Below are 20,092 nucleotides of genomic sequence, written 5' to 3'. Positions count from 1 at the left end.
TTAGACTAGACATGGCATTCGTGTCGTGTTTTCCGTGTTCGTGTCGTTTTCGTGTCATACCCGATATCTTAACGGGTCGTGTCGTGTAACACCCGTTAAAATAAACGGGTAAAATGACCCGACCCGAAATCGACCCGATAATATTAACAGGTAATATGACCCGACCCGTTACCCGTTAAGGAAAATATATTTTAAACCAATAAATAATCAAATGAAAAACATAATACTAAATAAGTATATACATTTCATAGTATCACATCCAAAACATAAAAACGCAATTTTGTTTTAAGTATATTTTCGCTTGCCTAAAGTCTTTAATAGTTTTTTAATTAATGTAGAAGTGTAAAAAAATATAGAAAATATATATAAACACTCGTAATGACAAGTTTTTTTCAACGATCCAACCGTCAAACTTATTTGTACACATTCCAAGATTGCATACGTAAAAAATTGTAAAAAAACAAACATTCAAATATTACGTAACGGAACAAAAGTTATTGACGATTATAAACGAAAAAATCACAATTTAACGGTTATTTTAGCTCCGATTTTGATGATTTTTTTACATATACACTCCTCGACCCTATAAGAATGTAATGAATAAATTTGATCTTTAATTTAAAGTATTTACACTAGTAGATACCACAAAAACTTATTTTATACTTAATAGAAGTATAATATTAACTTTAAGTGTTTGTTTAATCTATTGTTTTGACGCAATATGCATTCTACGAAACTTTTTTCAACGATCCAACCATCAAACTTATTTGTACAAATTCCGAGATCGCATACATAAAAAATCGTAAAAAACAAACATTCAAAGATTACGTAACGGAACAAAAGTTTTCGACGGTTATAAACAAAAAATCACAATTTAACGGTTATTTTAGCTCCGATTTTCATGATTTTTTATAGATACACTCCTCGACCCTATAAGAATGTAATGAATAAATTTGATCTTTAATTTAAAGTATTTACACTAGTAGATACCACAAAAACTTATTTTATACTTAATAGAAGTATAATATTAACTCTAAGTGTTTGTTTAATCTACTGTTTTGACGCAATATGCATTCTACGAAACTTTTTTCAACGATCAAACCGTCAAACTTATTTGTACACATTCCGAGATCGCATACATAAAAAATCGTAAAAAACAAACATTCAGAGATTACATAACGGAACAAAAGTTTTCGACGGTTATAAACGAAAAATCACAATTTAACGGTTATTTTAGCTCCGATTTTGATGATTTTTTTACAGATACACTCCTCGACCCTATAAGAATGTAATGAATAAATTTGATCTTTAATTTAAAGTATTTAAACTAGTAGATACCACAAAAACGTATTTTATACTTAATAGAAGTATAATATTAACTCTAAGTTTTTGTTTAATCTACTGTTTTGACGCAATATGCATTCTACGAAACTTTTTTCAACGATCCAACCGTCAAACTTATTTGTACACATTCCGAGATCGCATACATAAAAAATCGTAAAAAACAAACATTTAGAGATTACGTAACGGAACAAAAGTTTTCGATGGTTATAAACCAAAAATCACAATTTAACGGTTATTTTAGCTCCGATTTTGATGATTTTTTCCAAATACACTCCTCAATCCTATAAGAATGTAATGAATAAATTTGATCTTTAATTTAAATTATTTACACTAGTGGATACCGCAAAATCTTTTTTTATACTTAATAGAAGTATAATATTAACTTTAAGTGTTTGTTTAATCTACTATTTTGACGCAATATGCATTCTACGAAACTTTTTTTAACGATCCAACCATCAAACTTATTTGTACGCGTTCCAAGATTGCATACGTAAAAAATCGTAAAAAACAAACATTCAGAGATTACGTAACAGAACAAAAGTTATCAACGGTTATAAACAAAAAATCACAATTTAACGGTTATTTTAGCTCCGATTTTGATGATTTTTTACAGATACACTCCTCGACCCTATATGAATGTAATAAATAAATTTGATCTTTAATTTAAAGTATTTACACTAGTGGATACCACAAAAACTTATTTTATACTTAATAGAAGTATAATATTAACTCTTAAGTGTTTGTTTAATCCACCGTTTTGACGCAAAATGCATTCTACGAAACTTTTTTCAACAATCCAACCGTCAAAATTATTTGTACACATTCCGAGATTGCATACGTAAAAAATCATAAAAAATAAAGATTCAGAGATTACATAACGGAACAAAAGTTTTCGACGGTTATAAATGAAAAATCACAATTTAACGGTTATTTTAGCTCCGATTTTGATGATTTTTTACAGATACACTCCTCGACCCTATAAGAATGTAATGAATAAATTTGATCTTTAATTTAAAGTATTTACACTAGTGGATACCACAAAAACTTATTTTATACTTGATAGAAGTATAATATTAACTCTAAGTGTTTGTTTAATCTACTGTTTTGACGCAATATGCATTCTACGAAACTTTTTTCAACGATCCAACCGTCAAACTTATTTGTACACATTCCGAGATCGCATACATAAAAAATTGTAAAAAACAAACATTCAGAGATTACGTAACGGAACAAAAGTTTTCGACGGTTATAAACAAAAAATCACAATTTAACGGTTATTTTAGCTCCGATTTTGATGATTTTTTACAAATACACTCCTCAACCCTATAAGAATGTAATGAATAAATTTGATCTTTAATTTAAAGTATTTACACTAGTGGATACCGCAAAATCTTTTTTTATACTTAATAGAAGTATAATATTAACTTTAAGTGTTTGTTTAATCTACTATTTTGATGCAATATGCATTCTACGAAACTTTTTTTAACGATCCAACCATCAAACTTATTTGTACGCGTTCCAAGATTGCATATGTAAAAAATCGTAAAAAACAAACATTCAGAGATTACGTAACGGAACAAAAGTTATCAACGATTATAAACCAAAAATCACAATTTAACGGTTATTTTAGCTCCGATTTTGATGATTCTTTACAGATACACTCCTCGACCCTATAAGAATGTAATAAATAAATTTGATCTTTAATTTAAAGTATTTACACTAGTGGATACCACAAAAACTTATTTTATACTTAATAGAAGTATAATATTAACTCTAAGTGTTTGTTTTATCTACCGTTTTGATGCAATATGCATTATACGAAACTTTTTTCAACGATCCAACCGTCAAACTTATTTGTACACATTCTGAGATTGCAAAAGTAAAAAATTGTAAAAAACAAACATTCAGAGATTACGTAACGGAACAAAAGTGTTCGACGGTTATAAACGAAAAATCACAATTTAACGGTTATTTTAGCTCCGATTTTGATGATTTTGTACATATACACTCCTCGACCCTATAAGAATGTAATGAATAAATTTGATCTTTAATTTAAAGTATTTACATTTTTTATATATGAGTGATTGTATATATATTTTTTTACATTTTTTACACTTCTACAATAATTATTATTAATTTTATTAATTTTGCCCTCAAATAAAAAACATTATTCATGAGGGTTTGAAGGATTTTAAAAATCTAAACGATAATATAAGTGTAACAATTATCTATTCGTGAAGGAATAATGATAAATCACGAGTGTTTATATATTCTTTCATATTTTTCATACTTGTATGTATGTCTTCTTAATTCTTGCATATACAAATACTATACTAGTATATTTTAATTTTGGACAAGAATATGTTATGTAAAATTTATCCTAGTAATAATAATAAGGAACTCTCATAATAAAAATAAATAATGACTAAAACTTTTTTTATTTTTTTATAATTTATATAGAACAATAATACAAAACTATATATTTAATATAGAAAATATTGTATATATTAATATGATTATTGTATTTTATAATAAATCTTTTAGTAATTAAACTTTAAAATTATTAAAATATTTTTTTTCTTAACAGGTCGAAACGGGTTACCCACGTGTTACCCACGTGTATACCTGTTAAGAACCCGTTATTAACGGGTTCTTAACGGGTCACCCGATAGTGACCCGATAAGTTATCGTGTTGACCCGAAACCCGTTATTTTCATGTCGTTTTCTTGTCGTGTCACCGTGTCGTGTCAAAAACTGCCATGTCTAGTTTAGACGATTGTATATACACACACACGCATGTCTGTGAGTAGTGGTGAATTAGTAATTTAATCTTTGGTCGTGAGCTAGAGCACCCTCCGTGAAGCTGCAGTGTTGAAAAGTATCCAAGACAAAAAGTCATGCTATGTTAATGCTAGGGGCATTGATGACCGACAGTTGGTCAGTGGCAGGACTAAAAAATATCTTAGAGAAAAGTCAGTTAATGATGGCTTGCCGCAGTCAGTCGATGGCGCAGACTAAATGGGATATACTAAAGAACAAAAAATATAAAAATAAACAAAAATGTGAAGGAAGATTAAAGGTGATGCCAAGATTAAATGTGTTTGCAAATTAATTCTCGTAGAAAAATCAACTACTTATTTAATTAGAGAGTATTTTTGCTCACCATTATAAACTATGGTGTATGCTCACCATACATCTAATCAATTGACACGTGTCCTTTCACTTAATCTTGGTTAATTTATTTCAAAATTGAAAAACTAACATTTAATGTGAAAGTTAAGTAAAATGACACGTGTCAATTGATTAGGTGTATGATGAACATACACTAGTGGTGAGCAAAAATGCTCCATTTAATTAAAAGGATGTGGATGTTGATTGTGTTGAGAATGAATCTCATGTTGATGTGAGAAGAGATTTACGTGGGCTATTCCTTCATATTGCTAATTGGTTTTATAATGGAGCCTCAACTTTTTTTATGGTATCAGAGCAGATTGTCCCACGTGTTAAGCCCAATGGACACACGTACTTCACATCACCTTGTTTGTGTTGTCCACATATTAGACTTGAATTTTTTTCATATGTGAGGGGCATGTTGAGAATGTTGTTGAGGATGGATCCCATATTAATGGAAAGAGAAATCTTTACATAGGCTTATAAGTATAATGGATTACTCATATATTACCAATTGATTCGGGTAGTTAAAAAATGACTTTAGAGGGAGATACTAGCAAGAAAACACCATTTTCTAAGTGGTGGGGGTGCTTGATGTAAATTTAAACTAACCTAAACAATAGATTAATCTAAACCAAATTAAGCTCGCAATCGCACGAATGAATTGTAGTAATATATGCAAATACGAGGTCGATCCCACATGGATTGCTTTAACACCAATTTAACCGATTAATCACGCTAGACTATATTAAACAAACAAAGGATAGATTGAATTGAATAATTGATTAAGACTAAAATTAACAAGAAAAATAAAAGACAATTAACTAAAACAAACACACGACACAAGAAAGCCTAAGGTTATGAATCCACCAATAACAATCCTATTTACTTTTCCTGGAGCCAACTATTATCCAATTACCATGCCAACATTATAGGTTGTTCTTTCTAAGGTATAAATTAATCCGTGGTCAGGCATCAACTCTTGTATCTCTACATGATAATCATATCATATTGGTTAGGAATACAATTAAACACATAAAAACCCATTAAGCATAGAAGAATCATGTCAACCAAGTAGGACTAGCTTGATATTGGTCATCCTCACTAGTTTGTCTACTCTTCTTAATCTTAGTTCCAATAAACCTTGTTTATACCATATTTAGGGCCTCGTATTTAGATCTCGTACAAATACTCAGGGGACTTAAATGTAATTATGGGATAAAGGAAGGGGCAAATATGTAATAGAGGAGGAGCCCCTTATTCTATAAAAGGGGACTCCTACCCTCATTCTAGAGAAGGCCTCACTCTCACTCTCAGAGGCCTCATTCTCACCCTCAGAGGCCATTTCTGAAGCCTCTCACCCCCTCTCAAAGCTTCTCACATCCCCTAAGCTCTCTCTCCCTCTTCAACAGAGAAATATAATACAATCAGTGTGGACGTGGCCCAAACCTTGGGGTGAACCACGATAACTCTTGTGTCATTTACATTACTTGCAGATTCACGGTCGGATTTACGTTGTTCCAAGACATCCGGTTTTGTGCATCAACATTTGGCGCCGTATGTGGGAATCGATACGAAAAGTTGTGTCGGTTCTTTTTCATTTTTGACCTCTACCGTGAATCTGCAAAATCACAAAAACCCAAAACAAAGAGAAACAAACGATTCCAGATCCAAATTCCAGATTATGATCTCACTCACTCCCACTCCCTCTCTCGTCCACCGCATAAGATCCGCTGTCGTCTTCCTCTTCCCGATCCCAAACCCGACAAGGGTGCACCCATCAGTAGCACCAGCCCCTTCAGGACCCGATGTTCTTCGGCTGGCTCGGGCTTGCAGGAGGCACCCAAGTCATCCGAAGAGAGGAAGCTGAGCTCCGATCTCTACTCGTCGGTGCCAAAATTATTCGACAAAAAAAAAGGCCCCGCGTTGCGGCGTTGGAACGGCGTCGTATATCAATTTGGGGTCTGCTGGTGATGGGCGATGAGAAGTCGTCATCATCGATTGTAATGGCGAGCAGAGACAGAGAACCGTGAGATCGCGAGCTTCTCATTCCCATGGCAGACTTCGGCGACGAGGATGCATCGCCCAAACCCTCTCCTCATGCACAGACGCGCATACCAGCGCCGCCGTCTGCCATCTCCTTCAGAAGCATATTCCATCACAATGGTCAGATGGGTAGGAGTAAGAATAACCTCCTTGAATCTGATGATGTTCAGGTGCCTCAAAGACCTATGATTTATTATCTCTCTTCGAACATTTTCATCAATTTTATTGCCACGTACTTGACGGCGACGAGTTCCCTAGTCTGCCTGTCCGCATCAGCCTGGTGACCTTGAAAGTTTCCAGACCCAATATCTCGGACGAAATCATACCGGTCGCTATCGTGCATGATCGATGTATCCATGGCCAGCCCAACCGTCATCGCCTGCCGATCCATTTCACTGAAATCACGAGTTCAAATTCTAATTAACCACAAGCAATAGCTGAACTCAGCGAGCAGATCAGTGGCCCAATTCAATAAGATCTGTCGTGATTCGGCGGACCCGTTGTCGAGTGAATTTTTCTGTCGACAGTGAATTGCTGTCTGAGGAAACAGTGAAGGATGACTCGGTGAGCGGGTTGACTCAGTAGTAGAGCATTTCTCCAGCTCAGAGCAAAAGCAGCTACGGATGACTTCTCCCTAATCAAAAATTCGAAAAATTAAAATCCACGATCAGAAGAGTAGATTTTAATTCAATTCGAAAAGATGTCGCAGAAGCACTCGAAGAACAACAACGACCTCGCTTTCTTCACCTACGACGAGAAGAAGAAGCTCAGCTATGGAACCCAGAGGGAATGGCTCGACAGAGACTCCATCAAGCCCTTCGACGCCTGCTGCCTCTGCCTCAAACCCTTCATCGACCCCATGCGCTGCCAGAAAGGCCACGTCTTTTGCAAGGAATGCATTCTCGAGTGCTTGCTTTCTCAAAAGAATGACATCCACAGCGACAGGTTTTTCAAATAAAAAATGCTCTGTATGCTGCAGACAACCTGCTGGATGAGATCAATGACCCATCTCATGCATCTTCATTTTCTGAGAAAGCAAAAGAAAAAAGGAAAAGAGAAAAGAAGAAAGAAAAGCAAGGAATAAACATGCAAAAGCACGGGGACACCACTCGAAGCAGGGGTCATCCTTCAAAAGCTTCATTTCCGTCCATCATCTTGTCGAAAAAGAAGAAAGTAAAAGACAGACACAGTGCAAAGCAAAAGTGAAAAGAAAAAAAAAAGAAACAAAAACAAGAAAAGCAAGTGGATGGGTTTATGCACTTTTGAAGATTCTCACGGAGGAAGCAGCATTCAAATTTGCAAGTGGGAAAGGGATTAATCTTGTATCAGTCATAACAAGTGAGAAATGACATCTGTATAAACCCCATCAGAGGGTAAAAAAGAAAAAAAAGGGGCAAAGCCCAAAGTAAATGGGCTGGAATGTTGTGTAGAGGGCGAAAATCCATAAGCCCAAAATAGCTCCAACCAAGCGATCAAAAGTACGCCAAGTACTCCAAATTATACATGAGCATTACTCATGTCATTCATACATAGACATTCATGAGCATCACTCATGATAATCATACATAAACATTCATGACCATCATTCATGTCAACATTCATGAGCATCACTCATGTTAACATTCATGAGCATCACTCATGACAACATCCATGAGCATCACTCATGTCAATCAACATAAACATGCATGAGCATCACTCATGTCAAATCAGCTTCAAAGACTTCATTTACAAAGCTCTAGCTTCAAAAGCTTCATTCACAAGAGCTCTAGCTTCAAAGACTTCATTTACAGAGCTCTAGCTTCAAAAGCTTCATCTACAAGAGCTCTAGCTTCAAAGACTTCATTTACAGAGCTCTAGCTTCAAAAGCTTCCTCTACAAGAGCTCTAGCTTCAAAGACTTCATTTACAGAGCTCTAGCATCAAAAGCTTCATTTACAAAAGCTCTAGCTTCAAAAGCTTCATTTACAAGAGCTCTAGCTTCAAAAGACTTCATTTACAGAGCTCTAGCTTCAAAACTTCACTTGCAAAGCTTCACCTACAAAGCTTCACCTACAAAGCTTCAGTGCAGGGTATACAAATACCGCCTCCGAACAACCGCCACTTCGGCCCATACATGGATTCAATTTGAAGTCTCCAGCCAACAGACTCTATTGACCGAAGACTTGGGGGACTACATTATGTACCATATATTGGGCCTCAACTGGGCCTCATGAAAAATACTTGGGGGACTCTAGCCCATTATCTATGTATTAAGGAGCGAACCCTTATTCTATAAAAGGGACTCCCTCACTTTCATTGAAAGATCATCCATGATTTATGTATTGAGGAGCGAGCCCTTATTCTATAAAAGGGACTCCCTCACCACCATTAGAGAGCATCGCCGCCTACTGAGCAACTGTCTCACTGCGAGCATCAACTCTAGCCCATCACTTATGTATTGAGGAGATAGCCCTTATTCTATAAAAGGGACTCCCTCACCTTCAACGCCACAAGCTGAGCCAACCAAGGCAACACAAGCTACAAGCAGAGCGGCCTCGCAACATGTGCTACTTCTAGTTGAGCATCATTTCAGATTGGGCACCGCCTCATATCAAGCATTAGTTCTAGACGACATCTAGTTACTTCGGCCCACACATGGACTGAATTTCAAGTCTCCAGCCAAAAGACTCTCTTAACTGAAGACTTGGGGGACTACTGTTTATACCATATTTAGGGCCTCGTATTTAGATCTCGTACAAATACTCAGGGGACTTAAATGTAATTATGGGATAAAGGAAGGGGCAAATATGTAATAGAGGAGGAGCCCCTTATTCTATAAAAGGGGACTCCTACCCTCATTCTAGGGAAGGCCTCACTCTCACTCTCAGAGGCCTCATTCTCACCCTCAGAGGCCATTTCTGAAGCCTCTCACCCCCTCTCAAAGCTCCTCACATCCCCTAAGCTCTCTCTCCCTCTTCAACAGAGAAATATAATACAATCAGTGTGGACGTGGCCCAAACCTTGGGGTGAACCACGATAACTCTTGTGTCATTTACATTACTTGCAGATTCACGGTCGGATTTACGTTGTTCCAAGACATCCGGTTTTGTGCATCAACAAACCTAATTGATATTGCTCATCCTCATAGATTTATCTAACTATCTAGATGCAAAATTCCTAAAGGTGATCAGTCATTAGAAACCCGAATCTAGAATAAATTACCCACAAAGATTAAGAATTTAACATGGCATATAACCGGATAATAATTAACAAAGTACTTCGCAAATATTCATGTCATGGCTTCATCATAAACCTTAGAAAATAACTTAGTTACACATATAAAAAAAATAAAAGAGAGATAGAACCTAGAATCCATGGCAAAGCACGTCCCTAAGCTCTTCTTCACAAATTGCGGAGATGGTGAATGGTAGTATGATGTGGTTTATATGGGATGGATCTCTTAGAGAGAGCTTAGGGCACCTTATTTATACTAGAAAACCCTAAAAAGTCTGGGAGAAACTCTCCTAAAATAAAACAAACTCCTAAACAATTAATGACACAAACTAGGAAAGAATTCTTCTTGGCTTGGGAAACACGTCATCTGTCTTGCACGCCAGTTTTGGAGTCGATTTTTCTTCTAGAAAAATCTGTAAAAATATGGGAAATGTAGCCCTATCTCTTATCTTTCCAGGAATATAACGCACGTCACTAGGAAAAATCGGGAAAGCCTCAAAATCTTCATTCTCCCACAGCTGCGCAGTTCTGACGGGAAAACAACTTCTGCGGGATTGATTTGTAAAACTGGAACGTTTGGCTTCATGGAAAATCATGAAATTAGGACACAACGATCTTCAGCCTCTTAGCTTCCTTCTCCAATTGGCCTTGCATCAAAACTCCTCCGGAAAGTCGAATTATCACAAAAAACGGTTTAAGTGCGCACAATGGTTGAAACAGAGAAAATGAAAGTAATAAGGCTCTTTTATAATCAATTTCTTAACAAAACTTAGGGATAAATTATATGAAAATATGATAAATAATGCACCTATCAATGCTCATTGAAGCGAGACTTGATAAAAAGAAAAGTCATTGTTGTGATTGCATTCAACCCTTTAGGGTGAAGGAGGGTGGCAACGTCCCAGTTGGAAAGGCTGAAATTTCTACATGACTATTTATGACCACTGTTCTAAAAATCTCCGCCTAGCGCCGCCTAGGCCCCTCCTAGGCGCTAGGCGGCTGGTCACCGCCCCGATTAATACCTAGGCATTTGAAAATTAATAAAGGGCGCCTAGACCAGTTGAGACGCCCGCCTAGACCGCCTAGCCCGCCCAGACCCACCTAGGCACCTGCCTAGGTTGCGACTTACTTTGATAGAAAATAGATAACTTTCAATTTGCATTTAATTTTTTTCAATAAATTGTAAGAGACTTGTTGAATACTTAAATGGGCAGACACTATATACTTGTTCCCCATGTTTTCATTATGTTCCAATACTTTATAATATCCGCGTAATCCGCCTAGGCGCCCGCCTAGACCCCGTCTAGCCGCCTAGGCGCTAGGCCCTAGCCCGCCGCCCGACTAGCACCTAGCGTCTTTTAGAACTTTTATGACAAAGAGAGAAGTCTATTTTTAAGTGGTAGGGCTTCTTATTGATGTGAGGTTGTGAGAAATGAAATATGGAAAACAACCATACATGGTCATTCGACAAAACTCTGCAGGGCCCGTCCACAACGCTCAGCAGGTGTCGACATCGGCATTTGCGCAGCATAACTTGGACTCAATCCGAATGGACAAAGAAATCTTTTACCCAAGTTTAAAGTTTTTTTTAACATTGTAAATACGAAAATTCAGTAAAATTCAAAATGTTGTTCCTAATCTTTTCTGAAACGGATCAAAGAGTTTGGGTAGCTGCTCTCTCTCTATTTTCTGATTGGTCACTTCACTTTCTCCTCTGATTGGTCCTGCCTTTCCACATGATGGGAGTTCCCTTATATAGTAATCCAAATTTACTATTTAAATACGACTTTGAACGTATGTAACATTTTCGTTATAGTTCCAATTCGTAAACGGTTTTTGCATACGAGATCGTGGAATCAAATTTTATTCGAAAACATTAATTGTGACCTCGAAAGGTCTACAAATTTTAAAAGATTAATTACGAAAATTCATACCTTGTAAATATACGATTCAAATTCTAAATTAACGGAATTAAAATAAACTAAAAATAATGTAAACATGAAATATGAAATTTAATAACGAAATACGTAATTAATAGTGAAATTCCAAGAACGGGATTTCACAACTTATAAATAAAGTGGATTACTTTTCATATTGCTAATTGATGTGTCACGTTAGTTTAAAAACTTTGGAGGGAGAGACTAGCAAGAAAATGCAATTTTCTAAGTGGTGTGGGTACTCATTGAAGCGAGACTTGATAAAAAGAAAAGTCATTGTTGTGATTACTTTCAACCTTTAGATCATCTTTAACCCATAGGATAAAGCTTAAAATATAAGCTTTAAAACCTCTCAAACCATCTCCAACCATGGGCTAAAATAAGCCTAAGGAGAAAATATATCTCTAAGCTAGACTCTCCCAATGATTTAAGTCTGGCTTAAATTATTCTGGATCCACCAAACTATCATATTTTAAACATTTTTTTCACTTATAATCTAACTGTTATGATCAAACGATAACAAATTTAATGGTAAAAAAAGATGGATGACCCAAAATTATATCTAACGTCTAAAATAATTTAAGAAAATAATTTAAATCAAATTTAAGTTAAAACTTTGTAAATACTTATGTATTGTATGATTTTTAATTGCTTATCGAAATTTAAATATTTTAAAATTATAATATTCATAAAAATAAATTAGGATAATCTATCTAAATTTTATTTTCAAAAAATTTATCAAAAAAATAAAGTTAAGCTAAAATCATTATTTTATAATCTCGGACTAAAATAAAAAAAATTGGCACTATTATTCAAGCATGGAGCTGTATCCACGCACAGAGAAGAATTCATTTTGTTTCTACACCTCAAGTAAAATATTGATGTTGAAAGTGGAAGATAAGTGGTGGGATCATACGAAATATATGGCCCGCTTATGCCGGACGGCGAATTTCTAGTACTGTAATGTTGTTCTCACAGGAAAGAGTAAACAGAATGTGGCCACAGTGCTTTCATCCTTTAGTCGAAAAGGGTAGCTTATGTTGTGAATGTTGCCGCAGGAGGAGGTACAGTTTGTACTATCATCCTTAGCGTTACAAGTTTCACTGGAACAGCAAAGAACGAGAAAGGCTAAAATAAAAGGCCACCAAGACAAGGCGAAGGATCTGCTTCCACTTTTTTCCATGGAGGGGGGAGAGGGGGGGGAGGTGTCACTACACAAAGTAGTTCAGACGGTTGTATATGTACACACACACACATGTATGTATGATGTGAATTGGTAATTTAATCTTTGGTCGTGAACTAGAGCACCCTCCGTGAAGCTGCGGTATTGAAAAGTATCCAAGACGAAAAGTCATGCTATGTTAATGCTAGGGGCATTGATGTCAGTGGCGAGTTGAGATTTTCTGCACCTATTTTTGCCTGTAACCCTTATGTGCCTTTACTTATTGAACTAAACATAATTAATGTTAACTTGACAATAATTAAAATAATAAAAATAAATCAAATCCTCAGCCAATTAAACAAGGAACAGAGGGCCACAACAAAAATGGATGCAGAAAATCTCAACTCGTCAGTGGCAGAACTAAAAAATATCTTACAGAAAAGTCAGTTAATGATGGCTTGACACAGTGAGTCAATGGCAAAGACTGAGTTGTGCAATAATGCATTAGTCTCCATCTGCCCCCGGCCTTTCTCTCTCTAGACATATCTCTTTCGTTAATGTCTTTGGTTAATAGAGAGGACACTGTAGAAATACTACGTGTGTGTGTATATGTATCTTTGGTTAATAGAGAGGACCTGCTTCCACTAATTTCCATTGGGGAGAGAGAGAGAGAGAGAGAAAAGTCAGAGAGTGGTGTTTGACATAGTCAGTCAACGGCAAAGACAGACTTGTGTTATAGGAATGCTGTCTCTATGTCTTTTTCTTTGGAGGACAATGTATAATTCCTACGTATATATCTCTGCTTAATTACACAAAAGAACGCATTATTTTTATTATCATATTATTAGCTCAAAAATGCAGAAATGGTTCATCTCTTCCTTTTGCATATTGTTACTGGTTTTTTTCAAACTAGCTGGAGCAAGCCAATATATGTGCGCAGAATCCAAGTGTGCCGAGGATCAAGGCCCGGCTATCCATTTCCCATTGCGCCGCAGTGGCACACATCATTGTGGAAATCCTGGGCTTGAATGCAACCAAACCTATGAGCAGCCGATAGTAGTAAAATTTTTTTTCAAACACATAAATTACAAGAGTCAGGAAATCCAAGTCTATCCCTCAAGTAATTGCCTGCTGCTAAAGCCTGTTGAAATCCCAAACATGCCACCCTCTCCCTTCTCTGTGTCAATTGCTTACATCAATAACGTTACCTTATTCAGTTGTGCTACTCCTATTATGTATGAGTATCAAGTCCCCTGCCTCGGCGACCCTGGCAGCAGAATTTATGCCGTTGATTCTGACACGAGTTTAAAATTTCTCATCCCGGATCTACGATCTTGTTCAAAGATGTATGATGTTTTATCAGTTCCATTTGGCAAATGGGTGGGTAATGGCGATGTTCTTCAATTCAATTGGTCAAAACCAAATTGTACAGAATGTGAAGCAGAGGGAAAGAGGTGTAGATGGAAGAAAAATGGCGCCAACGGTGAAATTGAATGTCAACACGTGAGGAAACAAAGTAAGGAGAACATTATATTCATTGCTAGTTTTAAACATCGTTACATTTATGTCTCAGTAATTATAATTTGAAGGATATTGTCACTTGTCCGAACCATTTTTCTTAGGATAATAATTGTTCGTCCCGATTTAATTTGCAATTATCTTTTACAGGTAACACATGGAAATTAGTGGTTACAGGTGGAATCCTGGGTTCTTTGCTTCTTGTTCTACTGATGATTGCAGCATATCGGGTATATAGCGCTGATAGGAAGGAAAAAGAGAGTCGATTAAGAATTGAAAGATTCTTGGAGGATTACAAGGCACTCAAACCAAGCAGGTACTTGTACGCGGATATTAGGAGGATTACAAATCAATTCAAGGACAAGTTGGGCCAAGGAGCCTATGGAACTGTCTTCAAAGGAAAGCTCTCTTCCGAGTTCTTTATTGCTGTCAAACTCCTCAACAGTTCTAAGGGAGATGGGGAAGAGTTCGTAAATGAAGTGCGAACGATGGGCCAAATCCACCACGTCAACGTGGCTCGCTTGGTTGGATTTTGTGCTGATGGATATGTACGAGCTCTTGTTTACGAATTCTTCCCCAATGGTTCCTTGCAGGATTTCATTTCATCTGCAGATAGTAAGAATTCTTTTCTTGGTTGGGATAAGTTGCAAGATATTGCACTAGGAATAGCCAAAGGAATTGACTATCTTCATCAAGGATGCGATCAACGAATCCTGCATTTCGATATCAAGCCCCATAATATTTTGCTAGACCAAAACTTCACTCCAAAAATTTCTGATTTTGGTTTGGCCAAGTTATGTTCCAAGGATCAAAGCATGGTGTCTATGACTACAGCTAGGGGGACCATGGGGTACATTGCACCCGAAGTGTTCTCCAGGAATTTCGGAAATGTGTCTTACAAGGCAGACGTCTATAGCTTTGGAATGCTGCTGATCGAGATGGTAGGAGGAAGGAAGAATATTGGTTCAACCATAGAGAACACCACAAATGAAATTTACTATCCACAGTGGATTTATAATCTTCTAGAGGAAGGGGATGACCTACGAATCCATATTGGGGAAGAAGGAGATGGTAAAATTCCAAAGAAACTTGCAATTGTAGGGCTATGGTGTATCCAATGGCACCCGGTGGATCGTCTTGCCATGAAAATAGCGGTTCAGATGTTAGAAGGAGAAGGAGAAAGCTTGACCATGCCGCCTAATCCCTTTGTGCCTACAGGTCCTACAACTAGAAATGGGAGCATTCCAGCAAGGCGCCTAGAGTTGGAAGCAATTGCTGAACTAGAGTAGATATGTGTGTGTGTGAACACCAATGTATGTAAGATTAACATTGAACGTGCAATCTTTCAGACCCAAATTAAGGGAGTCTATATTTTTTTTTTCAACACCTGTATGCTGTATGTTTCAACAATTTGAGGTACTCAAATTCATGGAATGTAAATCAATTAAAAATTGAAAGATTTTTGGAATTATGTGTGGTGTCCGAAGATATATACTTCTTTTATTAAATTGATAAGGAAGATGAGAATGGAGTGTAACAGTTGAACAAATGAAATTTCAATGATTTCTGAAGGAGAATGATTTTCGAACATTATTTCCTTTCTACTACACATTCATGTTTATTTCTGATCATTGAATTGGATAAATCAAAGAAGAACAAAAAAAAAAAAAAATATACAAAAATGTAAAGAAAGATTAAAGGTGATGCCAAGATTAAATGTGTTTGCAAATTAATTCTCATCAACTTCTTATTTAATTAAGAGGATGTGGATGTTCATTGTGTTGAGAATGGTGTTGAGAATGAATCTAACGTTGATGGGAGAAAAAACTTTGCATGAACTTATAAATAAAATGGGTTACTTCTCATGTTGCCAATTGATGCGTCGCTTTTAGTTAAAAAACGACTTTGGAGGGAGATACTAGCAAGAAAACACCATTTTCTAAGTGGTGGGGAACTCATTGAAGCAAGACTTGATAAAAAGAAAAGTCATTGTGGCGATTACTTTCAACCCTCTAGGGTGAAGGAGATTTTTAAGTGGTAGGGCTTCTTATTGATGTGGGGTTGCAGATGTCGACATCGCGGCATAACTTGGACTCAATCCTTCGGGACAAAGAAATCTTTCACCCAAATTTAAAATTTCCTTTCTATCTTGTAAACACAAAAATCCTGTAAATTTCGATGTCTACATACGTAATAAAATGTTTACCCTAAAATTTCAATAGAATGTTATTTATTTCTTTATTACATTTTCAAATTTTCAGAACCTTAACCAATCCGAAAAATGGAATTCCAGACGCGGGAAAGGATGAAAAATCAACAGCATTCAGCCACTTCGGTTGGAGTATGTTGGGTTCACACAATGGAAAGGAAAGTTTACATTGATATTCAAACTGATTGAATCCCTCCTTCTCATGACCTAGCTGAAAGAGTCATTGTGAGCTCCCTATTAGAACATGCTTGGTTCTGATCATTATCCTGAATAGTTCCAGCATGCATCTCTTGTTGTGGGAATAGCAAAGGCTTTGGAGGCATTTGTTGGCTTTCAGCATCTCCTTCCAGCATCTCTATAACTTTCTTCATGGACGGACGATCACTCGGCTTCATTTGAATACACCACAAGGCTGTTATAACCATATTTTTAATGATTTTCTTTTCTTCCTCTGCAACATCCCCCATCTCTAACTCCTTTCCGTCACTATATTGATCGTACACCCATGTGGGGAAGTAAATTTGGCTTGAATGCTCTGCAAATGCATTTAAATTTTTCTTTTTGCTCGCCATTTCCATTAACAACATTCCAAAACTATAGACATCAGCTTTGTATGAGACTCCTCCAATATTTTTGTAGAATAACTCTGGAGCGATATATCCCATCGTTCCCCTTGCTGCTGTCAATGTGACAATGCTATTATCTGTTGGATATAACTTCGCAAGACCAAAGTCAGAGACTTTCGGAACAAAATTCTCATCAAGAAGAATGTTGTGAGGTTTGATATCAAAATGCAGAATCTGCATGTCACAACCTTGATGCAAATATTCAATCCCTCGAGCCACTCCAAGAGCAATCTCATACATTTTCTCACAACTTAAAGGAACACTTCCATCTTTCGAATAAATGTATTTATCAAGCGACCCATTATACATGAAATCATATACTAGACCGTGCTTTGATCCTTCAACACAATAACCGACAAGCTGCACCACATTGACATGGTGAATCCTTCCAATTGTTGCTACTTCACTAATGAAATCTTGCCCATTAGCTTTGGATTTATTACCCAAAATTTTAATTGCGACAAAACGTCCACTGCGTAACTTTCCTTTAAAAACAGAGCCGTAACCTCCTTCTCCTAACTTTTCGGTAAATTTACTAGTCATCTTCTTAACGTCTGAGTAAGAGTACCTTATTGGCACGAAGTTCTTTTCACTTTGCAGAAATTCTTCAATGGTGCTATACATTGACAAATGCCTTCTTTGCCATTTGTAAATCAGAAGTGCAATCACAAATGGAGCTCCAAATATAAACCTCACCATAAAGGGTATTACTGCAAAAGAAAATTACCCGAAAATTATGAAAGAAGAAACTTATTTGTTGTGGCTCTTTGAATCCTTATAACCAATCTCACGTGTCTTACTGGCTATCATATTGCTACAATCAGTTGCTTCCTTTTTTTTTCCTTTCAAATTAATAGATTTTTGATCTCTAGGTAATTTAGTGGAAATCTACACTAAGGGTATATATACAAGGTTCTTTTCTTACCGATGAAAATTTCCAGTAGCCATCCAAAATCTGCAACAAATATAACAAAGAAATCAGAACTAAATGTCGTACTTAAACCAAGAATCTGAAAAGAGAACATATAGACTTAATTATACTAAAGGAACTACAAGCATTTACCGAAGCGATAAAGTGGTCTCAACACATAATCTGCAAAAAAGACGGACATGTGAACACAATCAGCGGATATACTAAATGTTCTTTGATCTCTCTTCTTGTTCTTCTCATTTCTAGTATCTATGAATGCCAAAAGCTAAAAGGGGTGTGATATCCACGGATAGCTTGGGGTGTGTGAATTAACAAGGGATGTGTGAGAAGTAATTTGGGGGTGTGTGGATAGCACACCCCAAGCTAAAAATATAAATGTTACTAGACAGGGTGTACGTGAAAATAATAACTTCAGAAAAATTGAACAGTTTTTTCTTCTGTATTTTCCTATAATTTCCTGAAACGGACATTGCTGTGCTTCAAACTAAATACATCGAAAAATTTGAGATCAATCACTGAAGATCACGAGTTGCTCCTATTCTAGGAAAGATTGGATAAACCTGCTTCTAATTTTATCTAATTTTCTTATTCCTTGATGAAAGGTTTTGGAGTATCGTAACGAAAAGAGAAAAAAGAACCAAATTAACATTTGAATTTCTTACCTTGAATCAGCTCCAATAGAAGTCCAAAAAAACCTGAAGTAACAAAAAAAAAAAAAAAAACGTTTATCAACTCGTAAAACAAGTACTTCTGATAACTTAGCGAGACAAAAACCTACAATATTTTTTCCTTTTTGCTGAGAATAAAGACGGACCAGGGATGCTGTGCGGATAACATTTGATAACACCAACGGCCCTCCATTGGTCTCTGCCACAATTAACATAGATAACAGGTGATCACGTATACTGAAGCTCAAAGCCATAAACCAGGGCGTTGTGTATGTATTGATAAGAAATATTTGCGTAATTTTCGTAGTTAAACAAAGTACTCATCATAGTCATCCAAATTATACCGCATCCATCCTCCAAATCCGCTGCCGTTGTATTTCCGACCATGGCATAACCACCACTTGTATTAATGCATGGAGCAGTGGGAACATACAGACTTGAATTCACTGGATTTGTACACTTGAAAAACATTACCAGTGTACTTGATGAAAAATACGGACTATCCGAATATCTGAAGTTAGATTCAGATAAAGGATATCTCGGAATGGAGGAGCAATTGTTCTTGTGAAGGCCAGGATCGACAACTCGGATTGTTTTGTTACGGTAGTTGATGGACTGCACCAAGTATTTTCCAGAAGATATGTGCAGTACCGTAACGTTATTTTCACAGAACAAAGTAAAACTAGAGTGGCCGCAACGCTTTGGACTGCTGTTTAGTCGGAAGGGGTAGCTTATGTTGTGGATGTTGCCGCAGGAAGAAGGAGCACACTTGTGGTTAACTTCACGTAGAGGATTTACAGAGTACACGCCAAGAGCACTTGTGTTATGCACATTGTGGCGATCCTTGGCGTTACAAGTTTCAGAAGATAATAAGCTAATAACAAGAAACAAGGTAAAAGAGATTTCGCTAATTGCCATAAAGAGAGATCAAAATGTCAGTTTTTGGTGAGAGCAACTTTCATTCCATGTATTGAATTGTAAGTGATGAATGTTCATGGGGATAAGATGTGAATGGGTAGCATGAATGGTTTGACTAGTTGTTCCTATCTCATTGCAATGATGAATGCAATAATTGAGAGCACTGTTACTTTTGACTTGGTGAAAATTCTGCTTCAGTAAACAGTTTTTGTTGATCCTTGGAGTGCAATTAAGCGTTATTATGCTGGGAGAACAACTTTTCTGAAACGAATATACTATTTTCATGATTTTTCTTGTCAATCGCACAACCGTTATGTAGAGAAAAACTTGCATGTCGCGTTGTATAATTG

At 36.4% G+C, this 20,092-nt stretch overlaps 2 protein-coding genes across 2 annotated transcripts; one reads left to right on the top strand and one right to left on the bottom strand.

The window, feature by feature from the left end:
• Positions 1–13,332: 13,332 nt before the first annotated feature.
• Positions 13,333–15,861, top strand: LOC103426943 (rust resistance kinase Lr10-like). Its single transcript, XM_017329982.3, has 2 exons — positions 13,333–14,388; positions 14,541–15,861. The coding sequence occupies exons 1-2, from the start codon at positions 13,728–13,730 to the stop codon at positions 15,677–15,679; spliced, it is 1,800 nt and encodes a 599-aa protein (XP_017185471.2). The 5' UTR covers positions 13,333–13,727; the 3' UTR covers positions 15,680–15,861.
• Positions 15,862–16,603: 742 nt separating this feature from the next.
• On the bottom strand, positions 16,604–19,859 carry LOC103426907 (rust resistance kinase Lr10-like). Its single transcript, XM_008364988.4, has 6 exons — positions 19,169–19,859; positions 18,971–19,023; positions 18,819–18,851; positions 18,289–18,318; positions 18,151–18,180; positions 16,604–17,935 (listed from the first exon to the last, which is right to left on the bottom strand). The coding sequence occupies exons 1-6, from the start codon at positions 19,171–19,173 to the stop codon at positions 16,800–16,802; spliced, it is 1,287 nt and encodes a 428-aa protein (XP_008363210.2). The 5' UTR covers positions 19,174–19,859; the 3' UTR covers positions 16,604–16,799.
• Positions 19,860–20,092: the final 233 nt, after the last annotated feature.

Source organism: Malus domestica, chromosome 02 (genome assembly GCF_042453785.1).
Source record: "Malus domestica chromosome 02, GDT2T_hap1".
NCBI classification, from domain to species: domain Eukaryota; kingdom Viridiplantae; phylum Streptophyta; class Magnoliopsida; order Rosales; family Rosaceae; genus Malus; species Malus domestica.
This window is presented reverse-complemented; position numbering and strand designations above follow the sequence as displayed.

Coding starts and splice junctions, on each gene's coding strand:
- LOC103426943 (XM_017329982.3), top strand. CDS start 13,728: ATGCAGAAATGGTTCATCTCTTCCTTTTGCATATTGTTACTGGTTTTT. Junction 14,389..14,540: donor TCAACACGTGAGGAAACAAA/GTAAGGAGAACA, acceptor TATCTTTTACAG/GTAACACATGGAAATTAGTG.
- LOC103426907 (XM_008364988.4), bottom strand. Junction 18,181..18,288: donor GAGACCACTTTATCGCTTCG/GTAAATGCTTGT, acceptor TATTTGTTGCAG/ATTTTGGATGGCTACTGGAA. Junction 17,936..18,150: donor GCTACTGGAAATTTTCATCG/GTAAGAAAAGAA, acceptor TTTCTTTTGCAG/TAATACCCTTTATGGTGAGG.